Source organism: Nicotiana tomentosiformis, chromosome 8, assembly GCF_000390325.3.
Source record: "Nicotiana tomentosiformis chromosome 8, ASM39032v3, whole genome shotgun sequence".
Taxonomy (NCBI): Eukaryota; Viridiplantae; Streptophyta; class Magnoliopsida; order Solanales; family Solanaceae; genus Nicotiana; species Nicotiana tomentosiformis.
In genome coordinates, this window is record NC_090819.1 from 65,565,039 (window position 1) to 65,586,814 (window position 21,776).

The 21,776-nt window shown below is 37.4% G+C and overlaps 2 protein-coding genes across 3 annotated transcripts in view; both read right to left on the reverse strand.

Annotated features, from left to right (window-relative positions):
• Window positions 1-983: 983 nt before the first annotated feature.
• Window positions 984-1,313, reverse strand: LOC138897616 (uncharacterized). Its single transcript, XM_070183609.1, has one exon. It carries the CDS (start codon window positions 1,311-1,313, stop codon window positions 984-986), a length of 330 nt encoding a protein of 109 aa, XP_070039710.1.
• Window positions 1,314-3,743: 2,430 nt separating this feature from the next.
• Window positions 3,744-21,776, reverse strand: part of LOC104119907 (uncharacterized) — a 41,879-nt gene continuing 23,846 nt past the window's right edge. For both annotated transcript variants that reach the window (XM_070182407.1, XM_070182406.1), the window contains exons 14-23: window positions 18,828-18,897; window positions 17,912-17,999; window positions 17,687-17,807; window positions 16,331-16,524; window positions 16,116-16,224; window positions 13,894-14,049; window positions 9,448-9,550; window positions 8,023-8,196; window positions 5,386-5,531; window positions 3,744-4,294 (exon numbers count right to left, since the gene is read on the reverse strand). In XM_070182407.1, the coding sequence (XP_070038508.1) occupies window positions 4,101-4,294; window positions 5,386-5,531; window positions 8,023-8,196; window positions 9,448-9,550; window positions 13,894-14,049; window positions 16,116-16,224; window positions 16,331-16,524; window positions 17,687-17,807; window positions 17,912-17,999; window positions 18,828-18,897 (1,355 nt within the window). In that variant the 3' untranslated portion in view covers window positions 3,744-4,100. The remainder of the gene's footprint in view (window positions 4,295-5,385; window positions 5,532-8,022; window positions 8,197-9,447; window positions 9,551-13,893; window positions 14,050-16,115; window positions 16,225-16,330; window positions 16,525-17,686; window positions 17,808-17,911; window positions 18,000-18,827; window positions 18,898-21,776) is intronic.

Here is a 21,776-nt window from a genome sequence, read left to right on the forward strand (position 1 = left end):
AAGACATATATCATCTTTATTGATCTTGGATCTAACTGGAGATTGAGAAATTTTCATATTCTTCATAAATAAACAAAAAGTACATCATAAGAAATACGAAAGACTATAAATAAAATAAACATTAGAAATTACACGAGGAATGTAGAAACTAGCATAAATGATGCTTTAGGAAAGTACACTAAGAAGAACAAACTACATAAAGACATAATATGAAAATAACAACTTTTCTTAAAGCTTTATTCCCCAGTAAGATAATCACTTCTTCGGTCAATATCCTCAAAGAAGTCTTCACCTTCTAAATGAGTAATATTTGCAAGGCCTCCAAAATCATCATCTTTATATGCAGGATTTGCCTCAACATCATCATATTTGTTTGAGGGACCTGCTTTATCATCATTATTTTGAAAAGTCAAGTGTACCTCCAAATTGTTGTCTTTTCTTTTATTGGATACTTGATAAAGTTTGACAAAATGGTCAGGTGTACGACAAACACGTGCCCAATAACCTTTCATACCACACCTGTGGCAAATATTAACTCTGCCTTTTAAAGGATTATTTTGAGGATCCTTATTGTTCTCTTGTTTATTTCCACCATGATAACGATAATTATTTCGTCCCCTTCCACGTTCACGGCCATGTCCACGTCCACGACTATGGCCACGACCACAATAATAATTGTTTCTTCTTTCATACTTTTGAGTAGTTGCTACCATATTCACTTCGAAAAATGGTGCAAATCCAGTGGGACGTGCTTCATAATTTTCATTAAAAGAGTATTATGTTGCTCATCCACCAGGAGGCATGAGATTAATTCAAAATATTTCTTTAAACCCTTTTCACGGTATTGTTGCTGCAATACCATATTTGAGGCATGAAAAGTAGAAAGAGTCTTTTCCAGTAAATCCTCATCATTCACAATTTTCTCACATAATTTAAGTTGGGAAGTTATCCTGAATATAACAGAATTATATTCACTTACAGTTTTAAAATCTTGTAACCGTAAGTGAAATCCATTCATATCGAGCTCTTTGCAATATCGTTGCCTTAAGATGGTCATATCGTTCTTTCAAACTGCTCCATAATTCAAATGGATCTTTTAAGGTTAAGTATTCAGTCTTTAACCCTACATCGAGATGATGACGAAGGAAAATCATAGCCTTTGCTTTATTCTGGCCTGATGCTTCATTTCTTTGTATAATAGTATTTTCAAGAGCTTTTGCAGCAAGGTGAATTTCAGCATCAAGGACCCATGATAAATAATTCTTTCCGGAGATGTCAAGTGCCACAAATTCGAGCTTTGATAAATTTGACATAGTGAAAACCAGTGGCGGACCTACGTGGTGGCTAGCGGGTTCAACTGAACCCGCTTCACCAAAAAATAATACTGTGTATATATATAAATTAGTATTAAAGCTGTGTAAATTTTGTATAAATATTTTATTTGAACCCACTTGATAACTACTATTTTACGACTAAAGTTATGCACTTCTAAAATTGAAACCGCTTGCACAAAATTCTGGGTCTGCCATTGGTGAAAACTATCATAAAAGATGAATAAGTTAGAGAAATAATTATGTTAATAAACAATTAATGAAATAAAACAATTAAGGGAAAAAGAAACAGAAATACAGCTATATCATGTGAACAAGCTACTATATATGTGTTAATATATTTGAACGTTGCTAATATTATTTATATGTTCCAGTTCAATAGTTAATAGAATTTCTTGCATATAACTTTCCTAATTACTGTTTTGTTGATTCAAGAAGTCCATTAATATTATAAGTAGTTTCATTAGTGTGTAGCTAGTAGACTTTGAGGTCATCTAATAGTTATTTTATCATTACAGTGTACTTAAATTATTTAAGATGTCCAAGAGCATAAGTAATCATATGATATGTATGTCATAAACAAAATGAATATAATGACACATACCTTGGTAAAATATGACTCAACTTAGCGGGATAAAGATGAAATTAGAGTTTCGTGTTATTGAAGTGTTATAAAATAAAAACAATGTAGCAAAATAAAGTAACAAGAATAGAAATTATATAAGGGATGAGAGAACTCTTTTCTTTCTTTCTCTTATGTGTGCAATTTTTCCATAAGAATACAAAGTTATTTATAAGTCTAAAAAGTGATCTAAGCAAAAAGCAAGGGAAATGGGTCACCATAGCAAGCATCCACTATCATAAATTATTCACAACAATAACTATTTTGTGAGGTCAATCCTCGTCTATTCATTACTTTCCACTATCACAAGATAGAATCACTCTATCCATTGAGACTTAGTCACTAGAAAAGTTAAATAAGAAGAAAATAACCAAAGCAAGCATGGCGAGTCCCCATTCATTTCCTTCTGCCATGGAAAACATCACTTGAAAAGCAAAGAAGACCAAAATAAGGAACAACAATCCCCATTTCCTTAACTCATCCGATAAGCTCGGCTCGGATGGTAATTGTAACCTTGAAGAGAAGGTGCATAAATACTTGCCATACATAGTAAAAGAGGACCAAGAAGGATTTTGAAGACACTGTAAGTTAGTAGAATAACAGCAAGAGATACTATTATTGATTTAGTAGTAGAGTATACAAAGAAAATGGCTAGAAGAGGGATAAAAAAATAAAAAGTAACGTTTATATTTTCTGTTCAAAGGCTAATGAGAATCTCTCAGTTATGTTTTGGCCATGGAGGAGTAATCCTAAACTGAGTACAAGAAGAAGATGGACTAATGGAGAAGGCCCTTTAACCATATTCTCTATAAATTAAGGAAAATGGCTGTTTTTGGCAGTGTCATATATAAGTTACTTCTTTTTGTGATAAAAAATAGAAATGGACTTGAGTGTATAATTCAAGAACTGGATTAAAGTAATGGGGTTGGAGTAGGGTGGTTATGAATGCAAAGGGTAATAGGCTTTTATTAATTTAGTTGCTTAACTTTTTGGTTCTGTTCACCAACTTGACTTGTTTGGTATTGCTACTTTCACCTAGGTTTACGACTTTATTAACAAACGCTTGCATATACGATAAAGGAAAATATGCGTAAGCAATTAGATCTACATTTCCACCTGAATTCTTCTTATTTTTCTGGTTTTTGATTCGAATCATTGTGAGAAGAATGAAAGGTAACAAGGATGTTTCGACGGAGAGACTTGTTTGAAAAGAATAGGTAGGAACACTGAATGGCCCATTTACGGATCTTCTTTTGATTATACTCTTTGACCCACTTTATGTTAAACGAGTTTTTCTTTGGAGACTTTGGAGATTCTATATCTCCAAGTCTCCAAAGAAAAACTCGTTTAAGTCTCCAAAGAGTAATTGCGTGGCACAAAGGAAGTATTTGATATATTACATAGGAAATCGATAAATAGAATACATATTTTTCACAGGGGCTTTAATTCTAATACAACATCATACCCAATATTATCCTACATCGTGGGGTCTGGGGAGGGTAGTGTGTACGCAAACCTTACCCCTACCTTGTGAGGATAGAGAGTTCTAATAAAAAAAACTGAAATCTTCTTTTGCGGAAAAGGGAGTCAAATATTTATTCCACTTAATCAATTAATGCGATAACATTCTTCACTTCAAGGCTTGCTTCAACAGCATCAAGAGTAATTTCTTTTTTCCAGAGATCCCCCTCTATCCAGAAGGGTAAGGGAGTAACAAGAAAAAAGTAGAAACTAATAGTTTGGTTCCCTTTCCAGGACCAGAAGTAGCTTCAATAGCATCAAGATTGGAATTTTCGCAAAGTAGGAATTGTCATTATGACATTTACGTAGCTAGTGAAATTGTCAACTGTAGCGAGAGGCTTGCATTACTGTAATTATTTGGTCCACACACCGAAACTAATGACATTCCGCGATTATATACAGGTCTTCTCCCGACTAGCAAGGTTATTTAGGAAAACTCTATTTAGTCATGTTTAGTTGGATCATTGAGGAAGGTGAGGATGACGTCGAGTCAATTTTTATAGTCTTTATTCCATCCACATAGCTTGCGAAAATGTCAACTGTTCTTCAGGCTTCAGAAAATGCAGAATGAGCACATTGAACTACTCGGTCATGTGGCTCACAAATTCTAAATGCAGGTGAGAGTTTTAGGCTATCTTTTGCACTTCGTACTCGTGAGATATTTTAAGAGGCGATTCCTTTGAGACGGGCCTCTCTTCAGACCAGAGCTCTAAATTCACTGTTCCCGTACCCCAATGCACCATACATTTGTATGCTTGATCAATGTTGAACCGATTGACTAGCCCCAGACCAAGACATCTATCAACAAGCATCCATTCACCTGAAAAAGAAGTCACAAGTAAAAGACATCAACATGGACACCAAACAGATTATCACCATGGCAGCACCCAAGGGTGTGGCCTAGAGGTCAGTAAAGTGGGTGAAAACCATGGGAGACCATTGGTTCTATCACAGCAGAGAAAAAAATCCCTAGGTGATTCCTACTCATCTACCTAAGCTTTAGTGATCAGAGTTTCCCATTATCTGTGCTGGTGGGAGATAGCATATATCGGATGGAAGTCAAGGTGCTTGCGAGCTGAAATAGAAATTGGGCTAAGTAGGTGAACGTGCAAATAGATGATCCAAGAAAGCAACTCATATCGAACATCACAGCTAAAATCCTTTACTCAAATTGGTATTTTCAGCATATATTCTGAGAACGGATGTAGTCTTTTCAAATATTTGCAGGCGATCCGTAAACATTTTCTTTTCCTATTTGATAAATGACATTCCATTAAGCTTTTAGTGCCTACTACTCAAGGTGTCTGAATAAACCAGGGTAATGTATTTCCGTGTCCCTTCTAATATATTCCTCTAGCTCTCACCTGAAGTTTAAATAGATGAAACTGATAACGAGGGAACCAGACCAAATTGGGAGAATGTTCCTAGTTCCCAAAACAGGGAATTATAACAAGTTGCTTACTGGAACATTAACCAGTAACTTGCACAACTGGTGCACTTCCCTTCATTTGGAATCTTGAAAACAGTTAGCTCCCAATTTGTCTTTTCTATTCTTCCAGTCCCTGTCTTACTACTATTCCCCTAAGAAGCAATGCCTGGTGAATTTACTAGGCTTACTAAGGTATCTACTGATACAAAAACAGATCCAGTCTCGTGGAAATTTACATATACTGACATGCATACATCACAACCTAGTTCTGGCAGTCCGCTATTATCTACTTTTACTTCCTGATGTGCTTTTAAAAGATGGTACGGTCTGCGCAGAAAATGTATCCTCTAGTCAGGCAACACCAGTTTTTTTTAGAGAAATATAAACACCACAAATATGTGTGTAAGATCTATGTGAGTGTAATAAAAATAAAATATAAAAACAGCTGTACAGGTGAGCAAAAGATCAAGGGTAAAACGCACCCTTTGGGCGAAGATCTCCTTCAAACACTTGTTCTCCAGATTCTGGCCAAAGTTCATGCTTGGACCCATTGATGGAGGTAAAGGACACATATGATTCAGTTGGGTGCAACAACGAGAACATTGGATGCACACGCAAGCACACAAGCCTACCAAAGCAAAAAAAGTAAGAGAAGAGGGAATGAATTAAACTGAGGCTCTACACCATATAAAGGAGAGAGAGAGAGAGAGCACCTTCCAATCAGCTATTATAAACATGACCATCCAGAAATAAGAAAATTGAACGACAAAATAATTATTTTTGGACAGAATGAATGTTAAAACCTCTTATATATGCAGCTTGTAACCAGGCTTTCTTGATGAGATGACATATTACACGGATGCGAAAAATGCACAACATGATAACAATGATATCCCAATACTGTATTAGTTGGCATGCTTAAATTGACCCTGTGGATGAAGACTAGACATGCTTAAAATGATGTGGAGGAAGACTAGATAAAATTCGTGTATCTGCAGAAAAAAGCTTATGATGATTTGATATACCAAAAAAAAAGGGGTCAAAAAGCTTCACCTGAGGCACAAAAAGTGTGATCTTGGTAGAATTGCATAATAAGTTTTTAGACAAGAGTATTTCGATGAAGGCACCGGCCGTGGGGGCATATGAAGCAATATGCAGCACAACCTGAACTTGGCAGGTTCTTATCAAGGCTAAAGCCTAAAGGGTTGAGATTTTATTTAACAGGCACAAAGTTAAAGGAGGCTGGAACCAGTACAGTTCAATCAGCTTGATAACGAAAACACTTTAATTTGCAATTCTTTTTATACAAAAACTGAAATAAAGTAACAATCTTTTGCAAAGGTCATGATATATAACTATCAACACGTTTATAAAGTATTATTGGAAGTTCAGGAAAATGATGAAGGTCTCACAACAAATTGAAAACAATCATAGAGAAACACATTACTTCACCAGCATTCAGAACAAGAGTAGTATCTACACATTCTATGTTCTTAATGTTTAATAAAATTCCATTACAAGGCAAAATAGATAAGTTGCACCCTGAACTTGTCGGAAAACTCGTTGCACACTGGAACTTTAGGGGCGTTCCCCCTAAACGCCTTTTGGAGTGAATTATCCCCCCCCCCCCCCCCCATGGCCCCAAATCAGTTCAAAGTTTACTGGTGTGAGGCACACGCATTCTGGTGAAGCCAAGTCATTAATGAATTCAAGACCATTAAAAGACCCGACCCATTCCCAAATATTTACCCCCCCAAAATTTCACCCGTCACATTAGTACAGAGAAAAACTATCAAAAACTCAAAAGAAAAAAAAAAGATAAATGGAACTCGACTGAAACTACAACCAAAGAAGCCAAAATCCCATCATCAATAGCCATAAGGAGCAAATGAGTAACTCAGAAGCAAGCAAGAGAATTCTGAAACTGAAAGAGATGAAGGAACGGAATGGATGCTTTGAGACCTATGCAGTGTTTGGAATGAAAGCTGGAGTCAGCATGTAGTCAAAAAGTAAAGCAAAGTGTAAAAATAATGATAAATGCATATTTTAGGTTTCAACAATTGTAATTAGGGTGGCTTAACACAAAGATTCAGGTCCAAGGCAAAGAATCACTTAGAAAATTCATATCTCGAGCGAAAATTGGGGCTGATTTAAGATGAGGGAGAAAAACTTAGGGTTTTTGAGAGAGATGAAGAAGTGGGTTAGATAGAACATTAGGGTTCTTGAGAGAGACGAGGAAGAAGAGATGTTTTAAAATGTTTTTTTTTTTCAATTCGTTTTATCCTTAAAATTTAGTGTAAAACGCGCCCAGAAATGATAGTTTACCACGCACGTGCCTTAGGGCCATGGAGGGGGGGAAAATTCACTCCAAAGGCGTTTAGGGGGGAACTTGAACGCGTAAAATTCCAGTGTGAAACTGAGTTTTCCGAACAAGTTTAGGATGCAACTTATGCATTTTGCAATTTTAAAATTCTAAGAGTGGAGATGCTATAATTATGAATATTATGTTGTTACATCCTATTTATGCTTATTCAATGACAAATTGTTTACATTAATATCAGTACGCCATGTATAACAAATGTCCCATTGCATGTAGTCAAGAATATAACTATTAACACCTTAGTATTGAATAAGACATCAGTAACACAATTTACTCTTTCTATTTCTATCTTTTCAGAATAGAATGGGGAAAAGGTTGTAAGAAGGTGGTAAAATCAGGTTTTCGCTATAAGACTGCGCATCACTTTGGGACACTTCACAAAGAAAAAGTTAGCTCAAGTTTGGATAGACCAATGCAAATTTCATTTCAGTTTGTAAGAGAAGCAAATGTTAGACAATCTTAAGCAATCATTCGAATTTTATTTAAATGAACTGTTAACAAACTAAAACTGATAGAAATATCAGGCTCGCCATGGATTGACCCAGCCCATATTGGGTGATAAGTAAGTCAATTGACAAAGTTTACAACTTCATTACTCATTATCAAATAGGAAATGTAAAAGTTGTTATCTACGATGTTTCTAACCATGCAACAACAGTAAGAAAATCAACTTTTCAACAGGTGAATTTAAGAGATCCTACAAGTAGTTTTCAATAATAAGATGTAGGACAGAACAGACCTAGAAAATCCTCCAGAACCAGCACCAACTCCGCGAGCTGCAATTCCAGAATCAATGCGGAAAACCTTGGAGTTGTCTTTTGGCAAAGATATGTATCGTTCCATAACTAATCCTCCACCTATATCACCTTCCAGCTTCAGAGACTCCAACTCCCCTTCCTGTTCCAGATCCCGTCTATGAAACAGAAAGAATTTGTACAGTGAGTAACGGAGAAGAAAAAGTTCCCTTATGGGTAGAATATACAATAGTGTAATCAAAATTCTAACTTTACTAGTAAGCAAATAAGGAAAGATAATTTCCATAAATGAAGAATTACCATATAAGACCAAATTGAACGGCATTATGAGTTGGGACAGAAATGAAGAAATACAACAGAACAATCACACGAGAGCTTGTTGAAGATGTCATATATAAAGAGGTTCTAACATGCATCGGGTACAACTTTGAGAAATATATGCCCCTCTCTACGTGAAAAACATAATCACTTTTTCCAAGTATGTTTTCCATATTAATAGCTAGAAACTACTAGTGATACCCAACATTACCCAATTCAAATCCATATTTTCACCTTAAGATGATTAACATATCAGAAGCCAAACACTTGACCCTTCTTGATATTTAAAACAGTACCAATTCTCTAAAAATGTGACCAAGGAAAATCACTACCAGGATATTTTAAAAAACTGTAGTAATGTCTCCTGGATTTGAGTCGAGAACAATCCAGCAAAATATCATTACCTGATATAAGGCACTCTCTGACGATTGATTCTATACATAGCCGGTTGAGAAGTTTAATGATCAAAAAATTTGTTTCACGGATTAATTCTACAATGTATAAAAATTCAGCTGAGTTTTCTTTCCCTGTTTCCACATCAGTAATCCATTTCTACTTATATCCACATAAAATTAAATATTCAAACCTAGTTTCACTATGAGATGAGTAAACCATTCCAGGATATACAAAAAGAAGCTGACCCTACAAGGCTGCTGGTTTTTCTCTTTCACGATTCAAATGGGAAGTATAAGAGAAAACTTCACCTTACCCAGATTTCAGCTCAATACCAACAATGGCTCCTGTTTTTATTATCTCATGCTTTTCATTGCTTTCACATTTTGGAGCTGTTAATTTTGAAGTTCAGCTACACTTACTTTTCTTTCTTTCGGACCACAGAGACATGCACAACTTTCTATCAGGTGAGGAGATAAAGTCTCCCTTATAATTGAATCGCAAAGGATTTACCATTTTCTTCAATGAAAATAGGAAAGTTGAATTCAGACACGAAGCATTTTCAGTTTTCCATTTTTGATCAGTGAAGAACAAATCCTTGTCATTACTAGAACTTGACTAATACTAATTTCTTTTCTCTGTTACCAAATAGAAACTATTTGAAACATAATGCTAGAGTGATGAACTTATTAACTTACTCAATAACTGAATAATACTCGGTACATCCAGGTGATCTGTATTCACGGCCACTATATTCTTCGTACCCATTTACTTCCACTCGGCTATGAAGCCATTGAGTTCCTGTTACAGGGAAAATAGATGAATAAGACAGTATATATATTCGACATTCCTGCTGCTATCAGTACTTTACTGCTTATAGGTTTACAAAAGAGGAGCAGAACAGGGGAGCAATTTAGTTGGACAGAGATGCAAAGTACAGAGTAGAGAAAAAGATGCGAGCTCAGACAGCACTGCTCCCTATAGCAAAACAAAGGATAAAAATGTTTAACAGCTAAAGGCTCTTTTATTAGATCAAAAGATGGAAACACGATTTCTCAATTCAAACTTTGTCGAATGAATAACTGAAGAAGGACCCACTGTTCAGATAAGTGGAAGATTATAAGTTGATTAAACTGAAGCCTGTTTACAATGACAATCAAAATCCTAAGTGTCAGTTGTTGAAAAGATTCTAGAGAAATGAATGGTTGGTAGTATCAAGAGACAATAAGTGAGCATGTATAGCTTAGATTCTGATTAAATGGTCATTTGGGACGACTAAAAGAACCTTCCCAAGATATTAAACATCACCCATTTAAGCAGTCAGTTTACAGATCCACTGATATTTCAAATAGAGGGACACTTGCAATAAGTGCACATGAATAAGCTTTGTTAGTTTACAACATGTATATAGTGTAGTATTGTCCCACATTGGTAAAAGAGTAGTATGTCCTTGTATAGTATAGCTATAAATAAGGACCTCTTGTATTGTATTGTTCATCCAATATCAATAACATATTTTCTCCCGTGCCTTCTCACATGGTATCAGAGCAATTGTGAGAGACTTATCGTTGTGCATAAATTCCAGCGATTCCGGGAAAGAGAAATCGCTGTGCATAAATGCCAGCGATTCCGGGAAAGAGAAATCAGTACATTTTTAAGGTTGTTTTCTATCTGCTTCATTTCTGTCGGTGTTGTGCAAAATCCAACACTACCACAAGAGTCGTCATTGTCCGGCGACCAAAGCCCAGTGAAAAACTCCGGCAGCAGCCTCCTCACGCGCCTCCACGCGCCACCACTTTTGTCAAATATTATATATTTACAGTCTCTTCCCACTGTTACTTTAGCCAATGGATGTCAAACTAAGGCAAAAGGAGTTGGACAAGCTAATCCCTTGTCTTCTATCACCCTAGATTCCGTTCTTTATATCCCTGGCTGTCCTTTTAGTCTTGCATCTGTTAGTCGTTTAACTCGTGCCCTCCATTGTGGTATATATTTTATTGACGATTCTTTTATTATGCAGGACCGCAGTACGGGACAGACAATTGGTACAGGACGTGAATCAGAAGGCCTTTACTACCTTAACTCACTCGGTCCTTCCACAACATGTCTAGTTACAGATCTTCCAGATCTAATCCACAGACGTTTAGGACATCCGAGTTTATCCAAACTTTAGAAGATGGTGCCTAGTTTATCTAGTTTGTCTACATTAGATTGTGAGTCGTGTCAACTTGGGAAACATACCCGAGCCTCCTTTTCGCGTAGTGTTGAGAGTCATGCAGAGTCTGTCTTCTCCTTAGTTCATTCTGATATATGGGGTCCTACTAGAGTCAGTTCATCCTTGGGATTTCGTTATTTTGTCAGTTTCATTGATGATTATTCAAGATGTACTTGGCTTTTCTTAATAAAAGATCGTTCTGAGTTATTTTCTATATTCCAGAGTTTCTGTGCTGAAATCAAATACCAATTTGGTGTTTCTATTCGCATTTTTCGCAGTGATAATGCCTTAGAATATTTATCTTCTCAATTTCAGCAGTTTATGACTTCTCAAGGAATTATTCATCAGACATCTTGTCCTTGTACCCCTCAGCAAAATGGGGTTGCTGAGAGAAAGAATAGGCACCTTATTGAGACTGCTCGCACACTTCTAATTGAATCTCGTGTTCCGTTGCGTTTTTGGGGTGATGCAGTTCTCACAGCTTGTTATTTGATTAATCGGATGCCTTCATCTCCCATCAAGAATCAGATTCCGCATTCAGTATTGTTTTCCCAGTCACCCTTATACTCTCTTCCACCTCGTATTTTTGGGAGCATGTGTTTTGTTCATAACTTAGCCCCTGGGAAAGATAAGTTAGCTCTTCGTGCTCTCAAGTGTGTCTTCCTTGGTTATTCTCGTGTTCAGAAGGGATATTGTTGTTATTCTCCAGATCTTCGTAGGTACCTTATGTTAGCTGACGTCACATTTTTTAAGTCTAAACCTTTCTTTACCTCTGCTAACCACCATGATATATCTGAGGTCTTACCTATACCGACCTTTGAGGAGTTTACTATAGCTCCTCCTCCACCTTCGACCACAGAGGTTTCATCCATACCAACCGTTGAAGAGTCTAGTGTTGTTCCCCCTAGTTCCCCAGCCACAGGAACACCACTCTTGTCTTATCATCGTCGTTTGCGTCCTCCATCAGGCCCAACTGGTTCTCGTCCTGCACCTGACCCTGCTCCTGCTGCGGACCCTGCTCCTAGTACACCGATTGCACTTCGGAAAGGTATACGGACCACACTTAACCCTAATCCTCGTTATGTCGGTTTGAGCTATCATCGTATGTCATCTCCCCATTATGCTTTTATATCTTCTTTGTCCTCGGTTTCCATCCTTAAGTCTACAGGTGAAGCGTTGTCTCATCTAGGCTATGAGTGACGAGATGTCTGCTTTACATACAAGTGGTACTTAGGAGCTTGTTCCTCTTCCCTCAGGTAAATCTACCGTTGGTTGTCGTTGGGTTTATGCAGTCAAAGTTGGTCCCGATGGACAGATTGATCGACTTAAGGCCCGTCTTGTTGCCAAAGGATATACTCAGATATTTGGGCTCAATTATAGTGATACCTTCTCTCCCGTGGCTAAAGTGGCTTCAGTCCTCCTTTTTCTATCCATGGCTGCGGTTCGTCATTGGCCCCTCTATCAGCTGAACATTAAAAATGCCTTTCTTCACGGTGATCTTGAGGATGAGGTTTATATGGAGCAACCACCTGGTTTTGTTGCTCAGGGGGAGTCTCGTGGCCTTGTATGTCGCTTGCGTCGGTCACTTTATGGTCTAAAACAGTCTCCTTGAGCCTGGTTTGGTAAGTTCAGCACGGTTATCCAGAAGTTTGGCATGACTCGTAGTGAAGCTGATCACTCTGTGTTTTATCGGCACTCTGCTTCAAGTCTCTGTATTTATCTGGTAGTCTATGTTGATGATATTGTTATTACTGGCAATGATCAGGATGGTATTACCAATCTGAAGCAACATCTCTTCCAGCACTTCCAAACTAAGAATCTAAGCAGATTGAAATACTTTATAGGTATTGAGGTTGCCCAGTCTAGCTCAGGTATTGTTATTTCTCAAAGAAAATATGCTTTAGACATTCTTGAGGAGACGGGGATGATAGGTTGCAGACCTGTTGACACTCCGATGGATCCGAATTCTAAACTTATGCCAGGACTGGGGGAGCCGCTTAGCGATCCTGCAAGCTATAGGCGGCTGATTGGAAAATTAAATTATCTCACAGTGACTAGACCCGACATTTCTTATCCTGTGAGTGTTGTAAGTCAGTTTATGAATTCTTCCTATGATAGTCATTGGGATGCAGTTGTCCGCATTATTCGATATATAAAATCGGCTCCAGGAAAATGGTTACTCTTTGAGGATCGAGGTCATGAGCAGATCATTGGATAAGCAGATGCTGATTGGGCAGGATCACCTTCTGATAGAAGGTCTACGTCTGGATATTGTGTTTTAGTAGGAGGAAATTTGGTGTCCTGGAAGAGCAAGAAACAGAATGTAGTTGTTCGGTCTAGTGCAGAAGCAGAATATCGAGCAATGGCTATGGCAACATGTGAGCTAGTATGGACCAAACAATTGCTCAAGGAGTTGAAATTTAGTGAAATCAGTCGGATGGAACTTGTGTGCGATAATCAAGCTGCCTTCATATTGCATCAAATCCGGTGTTCCATGAGAGAACTAAACACATTGAGATTGATTGTCACTTCGTCAGAGAAAAAATACTTTCAGGAAAGATTGCTACAAAGTTTGTGAGGTCGAATGATCAACTTGCAGATACTTTCACCAAGTCTCTCACTGGTCCTCGTATTGGTTATATATGTAACAAGCTCGGTACATATGATTTGTATGCACCTGCTTGAGGGGGAGTGTTAGTTTACAGCATGTATATAGTGGTAGTATTGTCCCACATTGGTAAAAGAGTAGTATGTCCTTGTATAGTATAGCTATAAATAAGGACCTCTTGTATAGTATTGCTCATCCAATATCAATAACATGTTTTCTCCCGTGCCTTCTCACAAGCTTGACGAATACCAGCAAAAATGCAAAGAAAGTGAAAGATTATCGAATTACTGAAGGAAAAAATAACTATGGAGCTCACAATACCTGAAGGAATATGGTCCATAGAAAGGATTCTACCACCTATCCAAGGAACCACTTGCAGCTCCCAATCACCACTCTTCAGAACAACGGGGGTCCTTGAAAGTTCCACTCCCTTGTGTCCAGAGACAGTCTCCACTTCTGGTATACGTTTAGCACTTTCTGCAATTAATTTTCAACAAGGAACCAACACTTACTTTAAATTTTGAAACAAAAGAAAACTACTTGCACGGGAAGAAGTTGAAGTAAAAAGGATAAGATGGCATAGAATTGGTAGACATATAAAACAGACATCAAAAGTAAGAACCCCAATTCCTCTGCAAATCTGTAAGGCGTGATAAAAACCAGCTATTTAGTTCTCATCGATACAGAACACACTACATCCAACAGCTGATAAAGAGGTCCCATGTAGTGTTTTCAAAAAAATCCTCACATAATTCTAACCTCACTGCCCTGAAAAACGTGAAAAATGGCAGACCTGCAAATGATTTTCCCTTCTATCCTCCTTCGAAACTCCAGGTTTTCAAGATTTACTCATTAAAGGCTGGTCCAATCAGTAAATCTATCTGATTACAAACAGCGGCAGCCAGAAGAAATGTAGAGTTTCCGATCAGAAATTAAAATACGTTTTTTTTTCAATAAGAGAGATATTAAATATGTAGGCAAAATACATAGACAGACACTTAAACTTGGCCCCAGCTGTCAGTTAGACATTTAAACTTATCTAATGATCAAGTAGAGACTTTAACTTGGTACAAGTGTGTCTCGTAAACATTCCGAGCTAACATGGCAAAATGAGTGTCTCACTCATATTTGAGCATATATATATATATATAGATATTCTTTTTTTTGTGAACCCCACATTCTTCATCTCCAATCAAGCCATATTCATTACCACCTTTTCGCCACCATTACAACCCAGCCACAACCTCATAACCATCCTCATGCCACCACCTTAATAAGAACAACACCAAATATACAATTCAACTAGCCACAATTTTAACACTATCAAAAACCCCATCACTAAATCATCAAAATAAAAAATAGTGGCAAAAGAACTGAATTAAAGAGACGAAAAATTAGTGCTTGAAACTAAAAAGAGGAGATGCAATTTGTTAAAATTGTAAAATTACAGTAAGAATGAATAGAAAATTCGAAAAGAATTCGCAATTTGTATATATGCTTGGCTATTTTGTACTACAAATCGGAAAACTTGTCAGAAAAATAAAACGTGAGATAGGAAAAAATGGATAGGGGAAAGAGATTAGGGAAAGCAGGTGGGAAGGAGACGAAGAGAGAGGTCGTTGGAGGAGAGCTTTTCCGGTGAGGTCCAATGATAGTTGAAAATGGTTTCTCGGTATTTTTTTGCTGGCTTGGTTCTCTTTTCAAATCTATTAGGATTATAGAAGAATTTTAGAGTAGGAATTTTAAAAAGGGGTGATTGGTTTTGGGGTGAGGGGTGTGCGAGAGAAGAAGATGGATAGGATCTGGTTTGGATTTTCTGGATGAAGAAGAAGTTGGGAGAGCTGGGGAGGGGACAAGGGTGGGGTCTACTTTTGGGTTTTCTTTTTCATTTTTATTTATCACTTTTTTTGTTTAACCACGTGTAGTCTACGTGTTAAATTCTGATTGGTTCATTTAACCACGTAGGAGCGATTGTGTCTCACGCATTATACCTTCCAGACACGTGTGTTTACTTAGACACACTAAAACCAACATAAAGTGTCTATATGGTCACCTGGTAAGTTGGAGTGTGATATAGACATTTGGGGCCAACTTTATGGGTGATACATTAAAAGAATTTGGAAAACATTTTACCAAATCATGCTCTTTAATTGAAATGGACCCTAATGATTCTCTCTAAAAATCAGATTATTTTATCTTTATGCGTAAAAAAGAATTTTAATAAAAGTAGAAATACTGTAGCATTCTCTAAGCATTTGCATCCAGCACAGACGAAGCACCAAAAATGGGTGATGCCAGTGTTGTCGTTAAAGAATTAAATAAAGTTTTAAGACATGCTGGGTTGCGTTGAACAGCGGGTGTAGGTGTCTGACTTGAGTACTTTTAAACATACCTAAGATTGGGTGTTGTGAAATACGTTCTGCACATATGTCATTTAATTTGATGAGATATCTACGTTTGATGCAAATCCAAGAAAGAGTTATGCAGAAAGTTAGAGAAAGAAAGAAATAAGCAAAGCAGGACACGTGGAAGAGCAGGTTTACCCAGACGATTTCTGTACTTCTCTTCACTTGCAGAAACCAAATTTGATACATCAGTTTCTGATGGCATTGCTACTTGTACAATCTCTCCGTCAGAACCCCAAGCTTCAAGCTGGATAAGGGGAACCATAGCAAACAATCACCAATTAAACATGTCTGTCTTAAATGGTCTCTCTTTTTCCCTAAAGCTAATATATGTGAGGCACGAGGAAACATACCATAGCACCTTTACCAAGCAATATCCTGACATGCAACCGGCGGTTTGGCCTTCTCCATTTTCCTTCTGTTTTGGAGATTCGCACAGTAACAACAGAAAACTGAAGCTCAGCGACATATGTTGTCAAAAGGTATCCACCTTCACTATATTCATATCCATCACCATCATCTTCGAAAAGAAGACCTTCAGCTTTACCTGAAATTGCAAAAGTATGAGTGATGCTGAGTGCTATAGCTGCTAAAGAACTCTTTTCCCTTTCACTGCCTCTTGTCACCGTTGTTGTACAATGCGCCAATGATCCCACGATCAAGAGAAAGTACTAAATAAACTACCATTAAACTTGTAAAAGAATAGATGCATAGAGCAGAAAACAAAAACATACAGGAGAAAGCAAAAGAGTTGCTGAAAAGTTTAAAGTCTTTCTCTTTGCTTGATTACACCAATTCCAATGTCAGTGTGATCTTCCCTTTATCCCCCAAGTTCCACCAGTGTCCTAGCTCTGTCATTCTTATTCGGGATAACATATCCTAGAATGTACCACAAAAGACATTCATTCTTCCTAGCCCTACTAGCCTATCTTTATTGACCTTTACTGAATTAAGACCCGCCATCTCATGATAACTTCATGAATCCTTTCCTTTTTATCAAGGACATATTGGTGCATCAGCCAAATTCACTACACTATCAAAGTTGCATACCTGTTTTAACAAGATATAGTTAATATAGGTACACGCATGTGTGCTACCCAGATGATACCATTTTTTATTTCCTGTATCATCATTGGAAGCAATCTTCACTGGCACACGGAATTCCTCACAACAATGAATTATGTTACGATCAAGAAACAGGAAGAAAAGGGAAGAAAGAAATAAATACTCCATACCACACTATACACTCTACAGTGACCACAACTAATTCTGGAACATGTGCCAAAATCAGATTAACGTAGCATTGCATCTATTATGGAAAAGTGGTCCCATTTCGCTCCTAAATTTCAAATAAAATAATTTCTGATTGATCTCTCTGTGTTATTAATATTTTGAATTGCAATTTTGGAAATTTCGAACACTTTTGAGGTTTTCTCTCAATCTAGTTTTATTTACTAAAAATATAAAATATTATTTTTTCTAAAATGAATTACATGATTCAATTATAAGATTTGGTTGACTTGACACTCAGGAAATGGAATAGGCCAATTGGAATGGAGAAAGTAAGTTGAGATCCCTGATAATGCTAAACCAACTAAAGCTAGTTAACCATAATTTCTCCCCCCCCCCCCAACCCTCCCCCCCCCCCCAAAAAAAAAAAATAAATGGGAGTCAACTACATTAGCATTACCAAAAAGATAGAAATTTACCATTTTCATCCAAGGCGACGAGTAATGTTAAATCATCACTAGGATTAGCTTGACCCACATGCTGATAAAGTGGACCGACAGGGATGATTGATCCACCAAGCAAATATAATGCAGGCAAATCCTAAAATTTTGGGAGGAACAAGAACAAAGATAACTAAAAGCAAATTAAAGTACTGATAATCCATAAAGTGATATTGTGTGTGTCCAGTTCCCAAGAATAAATACCGGATGTGAATCTTCAAAGTCAAAACTCAACCATGTGCCTTTTGGTAGCTTGTGCTGAATTGTACCCAATTCCTCACCACGCTGAGTGCTGCTCAAGTACAACATACATTAGTATATGCATGCACATGACAGATTAAACCATCCACACTGATCCAGAAATATGAAGATAAGGACGTAAACATGGATCAGGTTAAGGCTAAATGAAGCAAAATTCTCCATCTATCTCAACTGCATCATAAAGGATCATCAGTTAGCAATATCGCGTTCACACTTCTACGTCAGTCACCTCTAAGCATGCCAATTGCCTCGTGAATGTGGAGGTTCTTGAGGGAGGTCATTTGGGAAGTGAAAAACGATAATCCATCAGATTATTGGATGATACGCAAATCTATGAAATCAATTTTCACAAATAGATAACAGACTATGTTGCATGAAAGAAAGAGGTTTTGCATGATAATGTTAGTAGTGTCTCTAAAACCTGCTACCAAACACTTGGCAAATGGTAAATGAAATTGCCTTTTGGGCTTACAGTTATTAGAGCAAAAATTAGACCACAATAGCCTGTATTATTTATTTACTACATAGCCGAATATATAATATCTTAACTGTTTTCTGACCATAATATAAACCGCCCTTTTTTCTCCTTTGACTAGTAACTAATTTTACATAGACACCTAGTGGAACCAGCAAAACATTTTGTTTTGCCCCCTTAATCTACTTTTTTGGATTAAAATGATAAAACCAAAAGATATGTTAATCTTTTCTCATCTCATGAGAAAGACAGTTATCTACAAAGTTGATTGATGGACATTAGGAATCTTAACAATGTGTATATTGTAGAATGCAAACAAAGAAACCACCTACACAGAGTTCTACAATCACCTACTAATGCATCTGTGAAGAAAAAGAATTAAACCTTGCATATATAAGAATTGGTCCCAGCAGAAACGAGTTCTCGTGTTTCCTTAACTCAGGGTCTTTTGGATCTGCAAGAGTAAGCGACTAATTACTACGAAATTGATTGTTGTTCAATTTAAGCAGTGTTGAACACATAATTAAGTAAATAAAAGTGTGTTCTCTCTAATAGTTTAACCTTTTAGATGAGATGGGCACACACTTCAACATGGTATCAGAGCAGGCAGAGGTCCTGGGTTCGAAGCGCACAGCCACCCAATATCAAAAAAAAAATCCACGTGCTTGGCTCATCAAAAAGAATCAAGCTCGCACGCGAGGGGGCATGTTGAAGACATAATTAAGTAAATAAAAGTGTGTTCTTTCTAATAGCTTAAGCTTTTAGATGAGATGGACACAAACAGTAATAGATTTGATACTATTGATAGGGAAAGGAACTCGTAAAGAAACCAAATCCTTAATTAGAAATGTCTAAGTTGTTCTCGGATTAAGTGACTTGCACAAAGTCCGCAACAATAGACCAGATTTTCCTTTTTGGGCTTTACAGAAAGTAAACAAAAAATTCCTAAACAGATGACAACTCTACATTTGAAAATTCCGTTCAAATGATTATCCAACCAAAACTGCATAAATCCTGTACAATTTGACTATCTTGTCCACTACCAGCCATGCTTTCATGCACATATATTGTGGACTGTTAGTTATGTGTAGTCCCACATTGGAATGGGAGTATTATGTACTTTGTAGGCTATAGCTATAAATAGGACCTCTTGTATTATATTGAGTATCTAATATCAATAATATATTTTCTCCCGTGCTTTCTCACATGTTATCAGAGCATTAGTGAGAAAAAATCATTGTGCGTCATTCTAGCGTTAACCGGGAAGAAAGAACTTAGTCGTCGTGCACTTTTTCCGGTGACCTAAGGCCTGTCTAGGTGAAAGTCACTTTCTGTCGGTGTTGTGCTAAAACCAACACCACCACGAGGTAGATCACCCTCCGACGACCAATCCCTGAAAATTTATCCGGCAGAAAAGCTGCCACGCGCCTCCACGCGCCGGCAACAACAACTTTTCCGGAGAGGGTTCCGGTCACTTTCCGGCCATTTTTTTCACGAAGCTTCTTCAGGACAGTCTGTTATCCCCACAATTCCGAGCCTACCCATCTAATTCAAATCAAATTCCGACCACTTTTATATTTTTCCGGCTTTTTTTTTTTTGAAAATATTTCTTCAGGACAGCTTGCTCGCAAGGGAATTCCGAGTCTATCCATCCTGGTTACATTAAATTCCGACAACTTTACAATTTTCCGGCAAGCTACAGTATTTTCCGGTGTGAACAATGTTTCCGGCATAAAATAGTTTTCTGTTTTCTGCTGTAAACAGTGTTTCCCCAGCTATTTCTTCAGTTTTCCCACGGGAGTTACTTATTTCCACTATTTCAAGTTAACCCTACTACTACAAATTGTAGCGACTTGGGAACCGATACTTTGAATAGTCGGATGGTTTCTTTAGCAGATTATATTGAGTTCCTTTAGTACAAAGCATGTAAGCAGACATCTTCTGAGATAGCTTCTGTTGTTCAAACAGGTAATAGCGTGACTTGTTTCTCCCAATCTTCATCCTCTGAGTTTTGGGTCATTGATTCAGGTGCATCAGATCATATTTCTGGTAACAAATCTTTTTTCACCACTATTTCGTATTATCAATCTCTTCTAAGAGTCACAATGGCCAATGCGTCTCAAACCATGGCAACTGCAATAGGTCAAGCAAGCTCACTTCCTTCCTTACCTTTAGATTCAGTCCTTTATATTCCCAATAATCCTTTTAATCTCATAGTTGATAGTCGCTTAGCCAAATCACTTAAATGCGTTGTTTTATTTCTTGATGACCATGTTTTTTATACAGGAACGTAGTACGGGACGAATCATTGGTACCGGGCGTGAATCAAACGGACTTTATTACCTTATCCTTGCTAAATCATATGGACTCGCATCTTGTCTTCCTTCAACAACTTGTCTTGTTACTGATTCGCCAGATTTATTACATAAACGGTTGGGACATCCCAGTTTGTCAAAACTTCAGAAAATGGTATATGGTTTATCTCACTTGTCAGCTCTAGAGTGTGAGTCATGTCAGCTCGGTAAGCATACTCACTCCCATTTCCCTCGGCGACTTGATAATCGAGCAGAGTCACCTTTTACTTTAGTACATTCAGATGTTTGGGGTCCTAGTCAGGTCAGTTCCACCTTGGGATTCCGCTACTTTGTCAGTTTCATTGATGATTATTCCAAGTGCACTTGGATATTTTTGATAAAAATCGATCTGAGTTGTTTTCTATTTTCCAGACCTTCCACGCTGAAATTCAAAATCAATTTGGGGGTGTCTATTCGCACATTTCGTAGTGATAATGTCCGAGAGTATTTGTCTTCCCCATTTCAGCAATTTATGAAATCTCATGAGATTATTCATCAAACATCTTGTCCGTACATATCTAAACAAAATGGGGTAGCAGAAAGAAAGAATAGACATCTTATTGAAACTGCTCGTACCCTACTCATACAATCTCATGCTCCGTTGAGTTTTTGGGGGGATGCATTTCTTCTTGCTATCTTATTAATCGTATGCCATCTTCAGTTATCCAGAACCAAGTTCCATTCTCTGTCATGTTTCCCCACTTACCTTTGTTCTCTCTTCCACCCCGTATCTTTGGAAGCACTTGTTTTGTCCATAACCTTACTCCAGGAACAGATAAGTTAGCTCCCCGTGCTCTTAAGTGCATATATTTGGGTTACTCGAGAACACAAAAGGGATATCGACGCTACTCTCCTGACCTCCAGCGGTACCTTATGTTCGCTGATGTTACCTTCTTTAAAACCCAATCATACTTCACAGGTTCAGGTCATCAGTTAGATATTTCCGAGGTGCTACCAGTTTCATCTTTTGGAAATTCAG

Coding starts and splice junctions, on each gene's coding strand:
- LOC138897616 (XM_070183609.1), bottom strand. CDS start 1,313: ATGTCAAATTTATCAAAGCTCGAATTTGTGGCACTTGACATCTCCGGA.